We start from the raw sequence: 17760 nt of genomic DNA on the forward strand, positions 1-17760 counted from the left end.
CACCACCCCCGCCCACCCCCAGGGGTCTCTCCCCGGCGGCTACTAACAGCCCCGAGCCCGCCGAGCCCCACAGACCGAGCAGCGACCGGCTGCCCCGCGCGGGCCACACACGCCGTCGTTCCGGCGTCCGGGACCCAGAACCCCACGGCAGCCGCTGCTCTCGGCGCCGGAGGACGGTCTCGTGCCCCTCGGGGGAATGGGCTTCGGGCTCTCCCCGTTCAGCAGATCCAGCAGTTATTCTCAGTCCGCCGGGTCTCGCGAACCCTGGGGCGCGCTTCCAGTTTCGGAAGAAAGAGATGAAAGGGAGCAGCGGCCACGCGGCCCCGGCGGCAGGCCCGGGAGGCTCCGACAGAGGTCGGGCCCCGGCCGGAGAGCACCGGGCGAGGAGCCAGAGCCAGCCGGGCGGGGGAGACGCTGCGGCCCCAAGGCCCGGCCGAGCCCCGCCCCCGCCCCGGAACGCCCCGCCCCCGCCCCGGAACGCCCCGCCTCGCGCCTAGGCCCCGCCCCCGGAGAGCCAGGCCCCGCCCCACCTCCTTGGCAACCAGAGGGACGCTTTCTCCTTAGCAACCAGGGCTGCTCCCGCCATGGCTGAGGAAGAGGTTGCGGCCGCCGCGGAGAAAGTTAGCCGGATCCAGAGGGTGTTTATAAACCTGCTGGATTCATACAGCAGCGGGAACATCGGGAAGGTGAGCGGCGGCGGGTCAGGGTACAGAGAGCCCCCGTCCCCGGCTCCCAGGCCCCCGCCCCGGGGTGCCCGAGCCCCCGAGCCCAGCGAGCGTCTGCGCCGCGGGGCGCTGCAGGGCCTCCCCTGAAGGAGGGTCCCTCGTCCCGGGCACCGTCCGCGCGCGGAGCGCCAGCTGGAAGCCCAGGTGTCTGGAGCTCGCCGGCCCGGCGCGGCGTCCTCCCCTTTACGACGGAAACCGCGGCTCCGCGTGTTCTTCATCCATCCCTCCCACGTACCTTGGGAGGGTCGCTTGAGGCTCGTTTTGTTTTTGTGCCGGGCACTGTTTGGGGCCCTGAGTCCCCCCGAACTTCCCCACCCTCCGTCGTTAGCCCTGGGGAATGAGGATGTTCTGAAAGAGGGTTTGAGGCCGTTCGTCGGAAAATACTCAGTAGTCAAAAGAACGCCGTAATTTTATCATCTCCCTGACCGGGACTCATTCATCTCCGTTCTCCCCTCTGGAGCAACACAGACGCGTGTCCTCACCCTGGGCAGCCTGGGGGCAGGCTAAGGCTCCCACTTTCAGACAACACATGCTACGGAGAAGAGGATATGTGGCCGCAGCGCACACCATCTGTACTGGGTTCCTAGGGCTGTGGTCAACAAAGTACCGCAAGCTTCATGGCTTCAAACAACAGGGTTTATCCTGTCTTGATTCTGGAGGCCAGAAGCCCAAAATCAAAGCGTTGGCAAGGCTGGTTCCTTTTAAAAGCTGCGAGGAAGATTTCTGCTGCACATCTCTCTCTCTCTCTCTCTCTCTCTCTCTCTCTCTCCTAGTTTTTGGCACTTGCCAGCAATTCTTGCATCCTTTGGCTTATAGACTCATCACTCCAACCTCTGCCTCTGTCTTCCCATGGTGTTTCCCACAATTCTCTCTGTGTCCAAATTTCCCTGATTTTAGGACACCGATCTTTGGATTAGAGCCCATTCTAATCCAGTATGACCTCATTTTAACTTGATTCCAGCTGCAAAGACCCTATTTCCAAATGGGGATGGGGAGTAGGGGGCCACGACTCCATCCAGTACACCATCTAAAGATCAGTCAAAAAATATATAGATTTAGGGGCACCCGGGTGGCTCAGTGGGTTAAAGCCTCTGCCTTCGGCTCAGGTCATGATGCTGGGGTCCTGGGATCGAGCCCCACATCAGACTCTCCACTCAGCAGGGAGCCCGCTTCCCCCTCTCTCTCTGCCTGCCTATCTGCCTACTTGTGATCTCTGCCTGTCAAATAAATAAAAATCTTTAAAAATATATATAGATTTAGATTATTTATATGTAAAAATAATAATATTGTATATATGGCATGCAATAATATATATGGTAATATTTGTGATGGTGTTCTGAGAAAGGAAGCTACAAGGCTCAAGGAGGAGTCATTTGCCAGGAGAGCAAACCAGGACTTAATTAGTTTCAATCTCTCCAGGAGTGGAATTTTAGACAATCATCTAGAATTCTCTGCACGGCATCAATGAGGTTGTCTGTCACAGGGCTCTCTCCATTCCCCAAAGAAGATGAGGTAATTTGCATGAACGACCCCCCCCCCACCCCTTCCCTAAGGGAAGGTGACCTTGCTAAAACAATCCTTTCTTTTTTTGCTAATAACTCCTCACCCCACCCTCCTTCTCATAAAAACCTTCCATTCTGTGAGGCTTCTCTGGGCTCCCCTCTGCTTGCAAGATGGGATTTCTGCTGAATTCATGAATCACTTAATAAAGCCAATTAGATCTTCTAATGTTCTCAGTTCAGTTTTATTTTTTAGCAGTATGTACATTGTATGTGATAAGTATCTACTACGAGAGACTAAAAATACATGATACATCTCCCACATGACTAGAAAAGCAAGGGGAGGGGCAGAGAAAGGACAAGGGTACAATAGGCAAAAATAAGTAACAAAATATGTTTATTTAAAGAAAGGGAGCTTTAGGGGCGCCTGGGTGGCTCAGTGGGTTAAGCCTCTGCCTTCGGCTTGGGTCATAGTCTCAGGGTCCTGGGATCGGACCCCACATCTGGCTCTCTGCTCAGCGGGGAGTCTGCTTCCCTCTCTCTCTGCCTGCCTCTCTGCCTACTTGTGATCTCTCTCTGTCAAATAAATAAATAAAATTTTTAAAAAAACTTTAAAAAGACAGGTGTAGTATGAAGGGATTTATGTCTTTCAAAAAGTTACAGATATAGAGAAGATAGGTAGGTAGATCGATAAATAGAGATGATCTGTATGCAGAAAATGTCTCAAAATAGGGGCACGTGAGTGGTCCAGTCGTTTGAGCCTCCAACTCTTGATTTCCGCTCAGGTCATGATCTCAGGGTCATGGGATCAAGCCCCGCGTAGGGCTCTGTGCTCAGAAGAGAGTCTGCTTGAGATTCTTGGTCTCTCCCTCCCTCTCTCTGGCCCTTACCCTCACGCCCCAGGATGAGCATCAAGCCGGAGGAGCTGATTCAAAGGCGAGCTCCAAGGCTGACGTTCTGAGTGGGAGACGGAGGACAGAGAGGTGAGCGTGCAGGGAATCATGCCCTGGACAGCAGGCCCAGGGCCCAGGACCCTTTAGACTTGGCGGCCCCCAAACGTGTCTTAATTTCTTTTATAATCAGAAGGAAACAAATGAGATTTTAGAGTCAAAGACGGTGGGTCTTCATGGCAATACAGTCATGAAATATAATTTTTAGGTTTTTTCTTCTTGGAGGAAAGGACCCATGAAAGTCCAAAGATGGCCCTGCTCAGCAGCTCTCTGGTGCCCCCACCCACTTTTTGCCTAAATTTAACGAAGCAGAATCACACACAAAGGAGGGGGACTGCTGTGGGGAAATGTAAAGGGAGAGGAACAAGCAGACTCCCTACAGATCACAGAGCCCCTTAGGGGGCTCGATCTCACCACCCTTGAGATCATAACCTGAGCTGAAACCAAGAGTCAGAGGCTTAACCCCCTGACCCACCCAGGTGCCCCTCTGGATTATTTAAAAAGGGAGGTGACTTGATTGAGATTAGGAGGATGGGGAGCAAGAGAATTTAGCCTTTTTCTTTACCCTCTTTTGAGCTCTGGCTATTTTTTTTTTACAGCACAATATTTTTAGAACAAAGTTTTCTTTTAGTTTGTAGAGATCTTTTCCGAAAGCTTATTGATAACAGAATGTTTTCGTTATTCCTTGACTAACCTGGGTTCCAGTTCTGAAATTTTAGGGAATTTCTGTTCTCCATACCAAGCCACGCAGGAGTGGGAATATGAAGCGTATAAAAGAAATGGGGGCTGGGTCTCTAGTCTTCAGGCTCCTGCCCAGCTGGGCAAGGCCAGCTGCTCCCCTGGCCCCCCTCCCCAACTCATCCCTGGGAGGGAGGAGGGTGGGGGTTATGGTCCATATCCCGCCTTGCGGATCAGAAGGTACAGTTGCACCCCTCCCTGCCCATGCAATCTTGGGCAAGCTCCTTACAACTGGGCATCAGTGTCCTCGACTGTGAAATGGGATAATAAAATGGAATGTGTATTTTTTAACTTTTTAAAAAGATTTTATTTATTAATCAGTCAGAGAGAGGGAGCACAAGCAGGAGAGTGGCAGGCAGAGGGAGAAACAGGTTCTCCACTGAGCAGGGAGCCCGATGCGGGGCTTGATCCCAGGAAGCTGGGATCATGACCTAAGCTGAAGGCAGATGCTCAACCACTGAGCCACCCAGGTGCCCCGGAACATGTATGTTTGAGAGAGAGATGAAAATATATATGACGTACTTAGAAGAAATGTATTCCCATAAGTGGTTGAACCTGACAAGCCTGGATTACTTATGCAAAATGACTGTTACCAAAATAAATGAGGTGGGACTTCCAGTTTGTTTGGGTTTTTTTCTGTATGTTTTTCCTCCCAAGGTATGATAATGTCATGATTGCTAAGCATACAATGAATGATTACAATACCATGAATGATTACAATAAAATCATTCTTATTTACATGCAAATAATTATATGTTAAGTATACACACATACACCATACACATATATATGAAACTCTTTAACATTGCATAAATCACTCCCAAGGATAACTTCTGTAAGATAAGAAATAAAACTTCACCAACCTGATTTTTTTCCTCTTTTGAGAGAGAGAGCACGACCTAGCAAGGTGAGAGGGGAGGGACAGAGGGCTAGAGAAAGAGAGAGAGAGAGAGAGAATCTTAAGCAGGCTCCATGCCTGGCGGAAGTAAAAAGGAAGATAGAAGATCTCATTAGTAATTTTTATATGGATTACTTGTGAAATTAGGAATATTTTTAACCCGTTGGGTTAAATAAACCATGATTACATTCACTTCACTGGTTTCCTTTTACTTCTGTTCATGGGGCTACCAGCCAGTTTAATTCACCAGAGTGGATAGCATGACATTTCCCCATTTCTATTAGGCAAGACCAACATGGTGACCGCAGCCCTCCCCTGCCTGTTACCAGAGCAGGGCAATACCCTTGCCACATGCTTTAAGCTCTCTGAGCCAGGGTTCCTCCTCTATAAAATAGAGTGTCGTAAGAGCACGCACTTTGCTGTGTCACTCGGTTGGTGTTCACTTCAGCGAGCTACCAGTGTACAGCCCACGGGCCGGGCGTGGGTGGTGCCTCCAGCAAGCCCTCAGTTTTTAGAATCCTTTCACTGACTGCCCTCACTGTACACTCTTCTTTGTTGTTTTCTTAGTACGTTTGTGTTTTCTTGCAGTTTCTGTCTAACTGCGTCGTCGGGGCTTCCCTTGAAGAAATTACAGAGGAAGAGGAAGAAGATGATGAAAATAAGTCAGCCCTGCCGGAAGCGTCATCAGTCAAACTTAAGGAAGGCACCTTCCAGATTGTGGGCACGCTCTCCAAGCTCGAAAGCGTTCAGCCCGACTTTGCCGTGGAGACGTACACTGTAAGTCTAGGTGGCTGTTGCTGAGAGTAGACCAAGGGCAGAGCCACCTCGAGCTCCCACACCTTCACGGTACACTCTTAGTCTTTGCTTCTTCTCTCTTCTGCAAACTTGGGGGTGGGAGAAATTGAGGGGCAGGCGGAAGTAGGTCTTTCTCCTCTGATGGACAACAACCACGGTCCCCACTTTAAATGTGTGCCTTTACAAACAAAGCATTTAAATTAGATATTCTTGGAAAGGGTGGATCTAATCTAGACTTTCAGACTATAAAATTTCTAACCTTGGGGTGTCTGGGTGGCTCAGTTGGTTAAGCATCCAACTCTTGATTTTGGCTCGGGTCATGATTCAGCATTGTGAGATCGAGTCCTGCACTGGGCTCCATGCTGTGTGCAGAGCCTGCTTAAGATTCTCTCTCTCCCTCTCCCTTGGACACCAGCGAAAAAAAAAAATTTCTAAACTGTGTTTAAAATGCATTCAACCCTATAGTACCCAAGAACCCCAGGCCATGGCGGGTGGAAGAGAAACCTTTGGTAATAAGCCACTCCATAATAACACATCATTATGTTACTGTCTTATTGAGAAACAGTGCTGCTCTTGTCAAAAACCTTCCTCTGCTCTGGAGCTGAAGTATAACACGAAGACAGAGTTGGGGGATAAAGAGGAACAATCATTTTATTACTTTGCCGGGCAAAGGAGGCTGAAGCAGGCTAATGCCTTCACAACTCAGACCCTTCCAGTTAAAAAATGGGCAGAAGACATGAATGCAGCATGCAGCATGCAGATGGCTAAGAGACATGTGAAACGATGCTGAGCATCACTCATCATCAGGGCAATTCAGATGAAAACCACAATAAGGTATCTCTTCACATGTGTCAGACTGGCTGAAAGTAACAAGTCAGGAGACAACAGATGTTGGCAAACATGCAGAGAAAGGGGAACCCTCTTGTACTATTGTGGGAATGCAAGCTGGTGCAACCCCTCTGGAAAACAGTATGGAGGTTCCTCCAAAAGTTACCCTACGAGCCAGGAAGGGCACTACTAGGTGTTTACCCAAAGGATCCAAAAATGCTGATTCAAAGGGGCATCTGCACCCCAGTGTTCATAGCAGCAATGTCCACGATAGCCAAACTGGAAAGAGCCCGCATGTCCATCGATGGGCGAATGGGTAAAGAAGAGGTCGTGTATCTACATGGAATATTACTGAGCCATCAGAAAGAATGAAGTCTTGCCATTTGCAATGACATGGTTGGAACTACAGGGTCCTATGCTAAGTGAAATAAGGCAGTCATAAACAAATGCCAAATGATTTCACACATAGCTCAGATTTAGGAAACAAAACAGATGAACATACGACAAGGGGAAAAAAAGAGTGTGGGGAAGCAAACCAGAAGAGACTCTCAATAATAGAGAACAAAATATGAGGGTCCCTAGATGGGAAGTGGGGTGGTGGGCTAGACGGATGATGGGTATCAGGGAGGACACCTGTTAGGATGAGCCCTGGGTATTATATATAAGTGATGAATCACTAAATTCTATACCTGAAGCTAATATTACACTGTATGTTAACTGACTGGAATTTAAATAAAAACTTGGGGGAAAAAACAAATACTGTAGACCCACTTTTATAAGAAAACACAGGATCTGAATGGTTTTGATAAGAATCTGGTCGGTGCTGGCAGCCTCGCTCTCCCTGTCTTCAAGGTGGTCTCCTGACCAACACTGGCGCCGGCCACCCGAGTCTCGTTACTAAGTGTAAGTTGAGGTCAGTGGGTTGTCAGTATGAATACCCAGTTCCCGGGACAGGATTCTACAGAAAAGCAAGTGAAGGGGAGGGGGGAGCTTCAAGAATGGAGAAGAGAAAAACATGTTCAGTTTAAAGTCAAGACTTACCAAAGCATTAGCGTGTCCATCTGAATTTCCACCCATCTTTACGTTTCTGTAGCGGTTTTACTGCTTCCCCCATGACCCATGCTACTCAATCCTCATCCTGGATATTTCCGTACCTCTGAGAGGGGTGTCCCTCTCATCACCCTGCCTGCCGCTCTTCAGGCCCTACCCTACAGCTTTGAAGACACCACACCGTGCAACAGCCTTTCCTCTTCCAACCCACCCAGTCCTATTCATCCATCCGGGTTTGACTCAGGATGTCACCTCCTCCAGGAAGCTCTCAGTGATTTCTACTTCTACACTCCTTGTTTCAATACTGAGCTCTTTTCTTGTACTCCTGTAGCATCTTTACCTGCCTACATCATCACACGTGTCACACTTTATGGTTATTGTCTGTCTCTTGTGGGTGGCCCAGACTATAACTATCACCCCCTTGAGAACAGACACCTCACTTTTTCTCCTGCTCATTTGTGCATCTTTGGCCCCAAGCACATCGACTGGCAGAAAGTAGCCCTCAGTCAACACTTGTGAAATGAATGAATGAGTCCCCTCCCGCCCTCTGAGGGAACTTTCTCCACCACTTACCCATTTTCACACTCTTCAGGGGCTTTGCTCACCGCCGGCTTCTTTCTTTCCGCCTATCCACGTGCTTCATGCTCCCATCTTTCCAAGAGTCAAAAACACCACATGTGGCCTCCCTGCTGGCTACCGTCCTCTTTCTCTGGCCCTAGCCCCAGGCCACCACTGCTACATTCGCCAGCCGCACTTCTGCACTCACGGCCTGTGAGTCCCACCTGCCAGAAGGCTCTGCCCCCACCACATCACGGGCAATACCTGGCGAGTGTCACCAGGGAGCTCTAAATTCCCAAAGTCCTGTCTTCCCTGGTTTCTCAGGAGTCAGTCTCCTTCCTCAGCCTTCACAACCTGGCTTCTCTTGTGCATCTGAGGCTCCCTTTAAATGCGGTTTTCCCCAGAGCCCCCTCCTTTCTCCTAATGGATGTCCTTCCTCAATCTCATCCAGGCCTGTGGCTTCAGCTCCCCAGCAGGAACCAGTGTCTTTCACATCTGCCACCAGCCCTGTTGACCTCCAAATCCAGCGGCCCTATAGTGCCCACCCCTGCCCCCAGAAAGTCCTGCTGGCACCTCTGAATCGATATGCCCCAGATTAAATTTATCATGCCCCTCTGCAAAACCCCTCTGTCTTTTAGACTCTTCATTTTTATCAAGAACCCTGCTCTCTGCATCAGTCTTACAGGTCTGTAAGCACTAGGGAAATGTGGCAATGCAAACTGGCTTAATAAATAAGGAAATTCTTCAGTTCATGTGGCTGGCAGTCTCTTAAAGAAGATGCAGTTTCAGGGCTGGCGTGATCCAGGGGCTGCTGTTGCTTTTCCTGCCCCTTCCTGGGCTCTGCCTCCCCTTGAGGGTGATTTCATTCTCAGGCTGGCAGGAAGGAGGCAACAGTCTGGAGCCTTACAGTCACAAACAGCAATGTTTGTAGCCTCCAGACTGTGGGACATGCATGTCTGCTGTTTAAACCACTCAATTTGTGACCCTAAGTGATAGTGGCCCTGGGAAATGAGTACCAGGGGACTCCAAAGGCCTTAGGGAACCGGGCTGAGGAACCTGGCTGGCTGTGCTACGGCTTTTAACGGGAGCATGAACCCTGCCAGGGTCGTCTCTCTCTCTGGAAAGGCACTCACTTTGCTTCTGTTCTTTAACCAAGTTATGTGGTAAGAGATCACGTCTGGTCTGAAATGTTCTGCTTTAATGCAAGTGGCCAAGGAACTGGGGGGAGTATCTGATTCTCAGGATAACTGGACTAACAGCCAATGGAAATCCTGATTTGGAAATGCAGGGTCCTCTGATGGTTATCATAATACCCGCCCACTGTAGGGCACTCCTAGGAAACATACCAGCACGCACACAGGAAGGAATAACTATTTCAAACATGGTGATCACCAAAGTTACTTTGTCTAATGTAAGAATTTTATATTTTTACCCATTAAAAGTTTCTGTATTTTTAAAATATTCCCAACTGTCAGCTGTAATAAGGCACCTTACGTCTACGAAGAGGACCGATTAATTCCATCTTGAGGATTCTGAAACAATCTGCATTAATCACTCATCAACACTTGTGAGTGGCTCATGATATATAATGGCTTGAATAATCTCGCACAGAGTTGGAGTTAATTTCAAATGCCTCACACATTTTCTTTCAGTGTGTTGTAATTCTTCCCTTCTGAATCGGGGTGTAAACAGCATGCAGAAATAGTACCTAAGATCATTATGCAATTTTTTAATCATCTGTTCCCAGCTATTTTTCATAAACGTATTTGTTACTTGGAAACTACACACGGAAGAGAGCCAAAATTTCATTTTAAATAGACATCCTGCAAATGTTTCCTGTAGGACACTTCATCCGCAGTATATCTAATTTGGAAATTGTCATTCCGGCTAAATATGAAGGTTAGCTCCTTGCAACAAATGACTGTCGATTCTCTTTTTCCAGACCATCTCTCGAGAAGACCTTCTCATGCACCTCCTGGAGTGTGACGTCATTATTTATAACATCTCCGAGAACCCACAGCAAGCAGAGGAGGCCATCTGGGCAGTCTCTGGTCAGTGAATCAGTCTCTTCTGTCTCCAGGGAAACTACTCTCATGCAATGTCCTTACCCTTAGAGCTGTCTAATGGCCACGAGGCAAATTACGACCACAGGGAAACCGATCCGAAACTTCCCTAAAACATGAAATGAAGTTAGGCTAATGAAGATGCCTTTGGGTCGTGTTAAAGATAAGCTGGGGCATAGGAAAACCTTCAAGAGTCGATGTGAGCACAAACCAATTCATGAGAGCTTGCCATGTGGGAAGCGGTTAGGAGCGCTCCACGGGCAGGAGCCAGGGCAAAGACTGACCGGGCAAAGGCAGAGCAAAGCCAGCAAATGATTTGATTGACTATAGCTTAAGCATGGCCTGACCTGGAAAACCCTCGTTAGCTGTCGTGATGGGTCGTCCTCACGTTTTGATTTCCTAACCTTGCGGCAGTTGTAGACCTAGGCTTTGGTTTGCTTATGGGGACTGCTGTGACCTTAGAGCCACCTGAGACTTAATGACCCCGTTACCGAATGAATTAAACAACGCATGCTTCCGAAGAATAGAATATTGTTACTCCTGAAAAGAAAGGAAACGGTAACTTTGAAGATTCAACCTGTATTCATGCTTAAGGAGGTGGGGTTGAATGCATTGGGAACATACAAAAACAAATGAGACAAAGATTATACCCGTGAGGTCCCCGTAGTCCCATGCGAGAACCAAGGCATATGCGAGGAACTTCACTGCGGGACAGAGAATGGCACGTTCGCAAGAAAGGTATCACGAGAGGGATGTGCCTTTAAGAGGAGAGGACTTATTTCTGTGAGGATATGATTCAGTTTAATAAATGTCCCCTGATAGCAACGGTCAGTGAGGCCTTGGGGAGAGTGCTTGCATTTTTCCAATGCTTTCATAACTGTAATGAACTCTAAGGACCACAGGTCTTATAGAACAAGGTGATGTCTAGCAGTTTGGTGCTGTTATGATTCATCTCTTGATTAAGTTGGGAGCAAAGGAGAAACCATACCAACTTATTCAAATCACCACCCTAGACTAGCAGGACAGCCAAAAAGACACAGCACACCTTCTATTTCAATATTTTATACACATCAGTATTTTTGTTTCAGGCAGATTAGGTCAGAGGTCAGCAAACTTTTTCTGTAAAGGGCCAAAGAGTAAGTATTTTTGGCTGTTGGAGCCAACTACTGTGCTGCTGTGGTGAGAACACAGCCATAGACAATATGTAAGTGATGGGCTGGGTTCCAATAAAAATTTATTTATAAAATGAGGCACTATTTGCCAACCCTTGAGTGAGATCAACAGCAAAATGATATATTGGGTTAAGTTCAAAGAAAAGGAGTGGGAACCCAGGTGACTCAGTTGATTAAGCCTCTGCCTTAAGCTCAGGTAATGATCCTGGGGTCCTGGGATCGAGTCCCACATCGGACTCACTGCTCAGCAAGGAGTCTGCTTCTCCCTCTGCCTCCTGCTCCCCCTGCTTGTGCTCTCTCTCTCTGTGTTGAATAAATAAATAAAATCTTTAAAAAAAAAAATAAGGTAATGCAGCTTCAGGAATGCCTGTACCATACTCAGGGAAATAATGGAAAAGGACTATCTGTGGATGTGTGGGATTCCTCGGGAGCTTAGAATGTTTGATTTCTTTTTTCTGACTTTGTGCCTCCATTTTGTTCAGTGAGAAACAAATCAAAAGCATGAACATTGTATCATCTTTTGAAGCAGAGCTTTTTTGAAAAGCCTACTTTCTGCATTTTGCCCCTTTGCAAATATTTACTGATGATGTATAATGGCACCTTCTAAAATAATTGCACTTATATTTGATTGCAGTGCAATCAGAGCTAACTAACATTTGTTGAGTTCTTATTTCGTGTCAGGCTTTGAAAATTGATTTTTCTATATAATGCATACTTGCAATGTTTAAATTTTTTTTTTTTCTGAAATTACCCCCAGACATGTTTTGAAAATTAAAAAGCACAGTAGGGCTGGGGTATCTGGGTGGCTCAGTCGGTTAGGCATCTGAGTCTTAGTTTCAGCTCAGGTAGTGATCTCAGGGTTGTGAGATCGAGCCCCGCATTGGGCTCAAACACACGGCAGAGTCACCTTCAGATTCTCTCTCCCTCTCTGCCCTCCCGCCTGCGCGCTCACTCTCTAAAGTAAATAAATAAATCTTAAAATAAAGTAAAGTAAAAAAAAAAAAAAAAACACAGTAAGGGGGCACCTGGGTGGCTCAGTGGGTTAAAGCCTCTGCCTTCAGCTCGGGTCATGATCCCAGTGTCCTGGGATCGATCCCTGCATCGGGCTCTCTGCTTGGCAGGGAGCCTGCCTCCCCCTCTCTCTCTGCCTACTTGTGATCTCTCTCTGTTGAATAAATAAATAAAATCTTAAAAAAAAAAAAAAAACACAGTAAGGCTTAGAATAAAAAGCTACGATTCCTTGCATTTCCCTTCTGCTCCATCCCTACGCCCCCAAAGGAACCTCGTTTACCCCACTTGTACTTTTTTTTTTTTATTAACATATAATGTATTATTTGCTTCAGGAGTACAGGTCTGTGAATCATCAGGCTTACACAATTCACAGCACTCATCATAGCACATACCCTCTCCAGTGTCCATCACCCAGCCACCCTCTCCCTCCCCTCCCACCTCCCAGCAATACTCGGTTTGTTTCTGAGATTAAGAGTCTCTTATGGCTTGTCTCCCTCCTGATCCCATCTTGTTTCATTTTTTCCCCTCCCTACCCTCCACGACCTCTCACCCTGCCTCTCAAATGCCTCATATCAGAGAGATCATATGATAATTGTCTTTCTCTGATTGACTTATTTTGCTTAGCATAATACCCTCTAGTTCCATCCACGTCATTGCAAATGGCAAGATTTCATTTCTTTGATAGTTTCATAGTATTCCATTGTATATATATACCAAATCTTCTTTATCCATTCATCTGTGGATGGACATCTAAGTTCTTTCCATAGTTTGGCTGTTGTGGACATTGCTGCTGTAAACATTTGGGTACACATGTCCCATCGGATCACTATGTTTGTATCTTTAGGGTAAGTACCCAGTAGTGCGATCACTGGGTCATAGGGTAGCTCTATTTTCTTTTCTTTTCTTTTTTTTAAGATTTTATTTATTTATTTATTTATTTATTTATTTATTTATCAGAGAGAAGGAGAGAGAGAGCGAGCACACAAGTAGGCAGAGAGGCAGGCAGAGGCGGAGAGAGAAGTAGGCTCCCTGCTGAGCAAGGAGCCCGATGCAGGACTCAATCCCAGGACCCTGGGATCATAACCTGAGCCAAAGGCAGCGGCTTAACCCACTGAGCCACCCAGGCATCCCAGGGTAGCTCTATTTTCAACTTTTTGAGGAACCTCCGTACTGTTTCCCAGAGTGGCTGCACCAGCTCTCAGGACTGCCTCTGCTGTGCCCCAAAGTGCCGCCCTTTGACAGAGCACGGGAGAAGAATGAGGCACAAATGAGTCAGTTGTAAGAGAATGGGAGCTGGGGACAGCAGTAGAAAAGACTGTCGCCCCGAACAACTCCTCAGTCTCACATTTATTAGAAAGTGCCTAACAATCAACAAAGCCAGAGGAGATTACACGTTGACCATGAATCTTGTACATATGTGAGAAGAAAGGCAAAACATGTCTGGTCATGTAGTACGTGACCTACAGTGAGCAAGCCGAAATGAAAGGATTGTCTGACTCACTGCTGGTGCTCTCCAGGGAAGGGGAGACAATGGAAACATGAAGCAGGCGGCGTTGCGCCCTGAGCGAGCCGGGCATCCCCGGCTGCTCGGCTTCAAGGACGTATATCATCCTCTCCCCCAGAGGCCTGTTGCCAGTACGTGTTTTTCTTAAGGCTATATCTAAGCATGTTTGGTAACTAGTATAATTTCTCCTAAGTTATATATATATATTATATATATTATATATAATATATATATATTAAGATTCTATTTATTTATTTATTTATTTTTATTTATTTATTTGAGAGAGAGGGAGATCACAAGTAGGCAGAGAGGCAGGCAGAGAGAGAGGAGGAAGCAGGCTCCTTGCTGAGCAGAGAGCCCGATGCGGGGCTCGATCCCAGGACTCTGGGATCATGACCTGAGCTGAAGGCAGAGGCTTTAACCCACTGAACCACCCAGATGCCCCCTAAGTTATATTTTAAGCAGTACATTGTTAGGAGGGATGGTTACACCAAAGATTTTGGACAGTTCTGTTTTAATTTTCATTTGTTTCCATGAGTTTTTTCAATTCTTCTTTGATTCCCTGGTTGACCCATTCATTCTTATTAGGATGCCCTTTAGCCTCCATGTATTTGGGTTCTTTCCAACTTTCCTCTTGTGGATGAGTTCTAGCTTCAGAGCATTGTGGTCTGAAAATATGCAGGGGATGATCCCAATCTTTTGGTACCAGTTGAGACCTGATTTGTGACCCAGGATGTGGTCTATTCTGGAGAATGTTCCATGTGCACAAAGAAGACTGTGTGTTATGTTGTTTTGGGATGGAATGTTCTGAGTACATCTGTGATGTCCATCTGGTCCAGTGTGTCATTTAAGGCCTTTATTTCCTTGTTGATCTTTTGCTTAGATGATCTGTCCATTTCAGTGAGGGAGGTGTTCAAGTCCCCTACTATTATTATATTATTGTCGATGTGTTTCTTTGATTTTGTTGTTAATTGGTTTATATAGTTGGTTACTCCCGTGTTAGGGGCATAGATATTTAAAATTGTTAGATCTTCTTGTTGAACAGACCCTTGGAGTATGATATAGTGTCCCTCCTCATCTCTTATTATGGTCTTGGGCTTAAAATCTAATTTATCTGGCTGAAGGATTGCCACCCCAGCTTTCTTTTGATGTTCATTAGCATGGTAAATTGTTTTCCAGCCCCTGACTTTAAATCTGGAGGTGTCTTTGGGTCTAAAATGAGTTCCTTGCAGACAGCATATTGATGGGTTTTGTTTTTTTATCCGTTCTGATACCCTTGTCTTTTGGTTGGGGCATTTAAACCATTTACACTCAGGGTAACTATTGAAAGATATGAATTTAGTGCCATTGTATTTCCTGTAAGGGGACTGTTACTGTATATTGTCTCTGTTCCTTTCTGGTCTGTTACTTTTAGGCTCTCTCTTTGCTTAGAGGACCCTTTCAGTATTTCCTGTAGGGCTGGTTTGGTCTTTTCAATTTATTTTAGTTTTTGTTTGTCCTGGAAGCTTTTTATCTCTCTTTCTATTTTCAGTGACAGCCTAGCTGGATGTAGTATTCTTGGCTGCGTATTTTTGTCATTTAGTGCTCTGAATATATCATGCCAGTCCTTTCTGGCCTGCCAGGTCTCTGTGGATAAGTCTGCTGCCAATCTAATATTTCTACCGTTGTATGTTACAGACTTCTCGTCCCGAGCTGCTTTCAGGATTTTCTCTTTTTCACTGAGACTTGTATGTTTTACTGTTAGACGACAGGGTGTTGACCTATTGTTATTGATTTTGAGGGGGATTCTCTGTGCCTTCTGGATTTTGATGCTTGTTCCCATCACAAAATTAGGGAAATTCTCTGTATAATTTGCTCCAATATACCTTCTGCCCCTCTCTCTCTTTCTTCTTCTTCTGGGATCCCAATTATTATAATATTGTTTCATCTTACGGTATCACTTATCTCTCGAATTCTCCGCTCATGGTCCAGTAGTTGTTTGTCTCTCTCTTTCTCGGGTTCTTTATTCTCCGTCATTTGGTCTTCTATATCACTAATTATCTCTTCTGCCTCATTTATCCTAGGAGTAAGAGCCTCCATTCTTGATTGCACCTCATTAATAGCTTTTTTGATTCATCTTGGTTAGATTTTAGTTCTCTTATTTCTCCAGAAAGGGATTTTATTTCTGCAGAAAGGGATTCTCCAGCATCTTCCATGCTTTTTTTGAGGCCAGCTGGCACGTTGATACTCATCATTCTGCACTCTAGTTCTGACATCTTACTAATGCCTGTATTGATTAGGTCCCTAGCCATCGTACTGCCTCTTGTTCTTTTTTTTTTGTGGTGAGTTTTTTCACCTTGTCATTTTATCCAGATAAGAATAGATGAATGAGGGGCGCCTGGGTGGCTCAGTGGGTTAAAGCCTCTGCCTTTGGCTCAGGTCATGATCCCAGGGTCCTGGGATCGAGTCCCGCATTGGGCTCTCTGCTCAGCAGGGAGCCTGATCCCCTACCCCCTGCCTGCCTCTCTGCCTACTTGTGATCTCTGTTTGTCAAATAAATAAATAAATTATTTAACAAAAAAATAGATGAATGAGAGAGCAAAATACCAAAAGGGTAGCAATGACATGAGAAAGATATACACTAACCAAATCAGAAGAGACTTGAAACTGAGGGGAGAAGAAAGGAGGAGAAAAAGCAAAAAAGGAAAAAAAAAATATATATATATATTAGACTGGTTAATAGAACAGAGCCACACACTTGATTTTGGATATATTTAATCTGTTAGAAGGAACTACGTCTGAAAATTTTAAAGAAAGAAAAACATATATATACAAAAATAAGTGTAAACATGATGAAGGGATGGAATATGACCGTAAAGATTGGAATATGACTGTAAAGATGAAAATTTAAAAAGATTCTAAAAAAGGAATTGATAAGATAAGAAGTTGATTGAAAAAAGAAAAAAAAAAAGAGGAAAGAATGTGATCAGGCTGGAGACTAGAATAAAGCCATGTGCTAGATTTAGAGTATATTTTGATCTTTTAGAAGAAACTGTATCCCAAAATTTTAAAGAAAGAAAAACCTATTTGTATACAAAATAATAAGGTTAAATACAATGAAGGGATAGATAATGACTGTAACAATGAAAATTTTAAAAGATTTTTTAAAAAGGTATTGATAAGATAAAATAGTTTAAAAATGTTAAAAAATGTTAAAGTAGGAAAGAGGAAAAATTTTTAAAAATAGAATAAGAAAAAAAATTTTAAAAATTTAACTTTGAAAGACTAAAGGATCATGGCTAAAAAGCCATGAATTCTCCATGTTGCTTTCCCCTAGCTGTGGAGTTCCCTAGTTCTCACTGATCAGTGAACTTGCTCTTGGCTGACTTTCTTGCTGATCTTCTGGGGGAGGGGCCTGTTACCGTGATTCTCAAATGTCTTTGCCCGAGGCGGAATTGCACCACCCTTGCCAGGGGCCGGGCTAAGTAATCTGCTTGGGTTCGCTCTCGGAGCTTTTGTTCCCTGATCGCTTTCCGTACCACTTTGGAGGACGGGAATAAAAATGGCGGCCTCCCAATCTTCCACCTGGAGGAGCTGAGAGTTGGGGGCCCCACCCCACCTCAGAGAAAAGCAGTCAGTCCCTCCATCTCCCTGGTCTCTGGCTGTGCTCCGAGCTCACCCTGCCTATGACCAGCGTTTTTGTCTCTGGTGCACGGCCCCGTTTGGAGTCTCTAAACCCAGCTGATTCCTGCAGCGCACTCCCGCTCCACTCCCCCTGGGGGAGGAAGGGAGTCTCCCGGATGTGCCACATGTGGGGTCCCTGCTTGAAGAGCAGTGTCCCGACTGTGCCGCGGACCATGGTTTAAGGTAACCCCAAGCCGAGAGGCCCTCCTCAGCTGTCTCTGTAGTGGGCTTCCCCGCTCGGATACCTTGGGGCTCTGCCTCACTCAGACACCCCTGATGCTTCTGTGACCCTGTGGGTCCTGAGAC

General features: G+C 46.0%; 1 protein-coding gene across 4 annotated transcripts in view; it reads left to right on the forward strand.

Annotated features, from left to right (window-relative positions):
- Nucleotides 1–584: 584 nt before the first annotated feature.
- Nucleotides 585–17760, forward strand: part of AK7 (adenylate kinase 7) — a gene marked incomplete at its 5' end in the record, with an annotated part of 71880 nt that continues 54704 nt past the window's right edge. For all 4 annotated transcript variants that reach the window (XM_080809458.1, XM_080809459.1, XM_080809461.1 and 1 more), the window contains 3 exons: nt 585–686; nt 5399–5587; nt 9984–10092. In XM_080809458.1, coding sequence (XP_080665584.1) covers nt 585–686; nt 5399–5587; nt 9984–10092 — 400 coding nt within the window. The remainder of the gene's footprint in view (nt 687–5398; nt 5588–9983; nt 10093–17760) is intronic.

Source organism: Martes martes (genome assembly GCF_963455335.1).
Source record: "Martes martes genome assembly, chromosome: 7".
In the NCBI taxonomy this organism is placed as follows: domain Eukaryota; kingdom Metazoa; phylum Chordata; class Mammalia; order Carnivora; family Mustelidae; genus Martes; species Martes martes.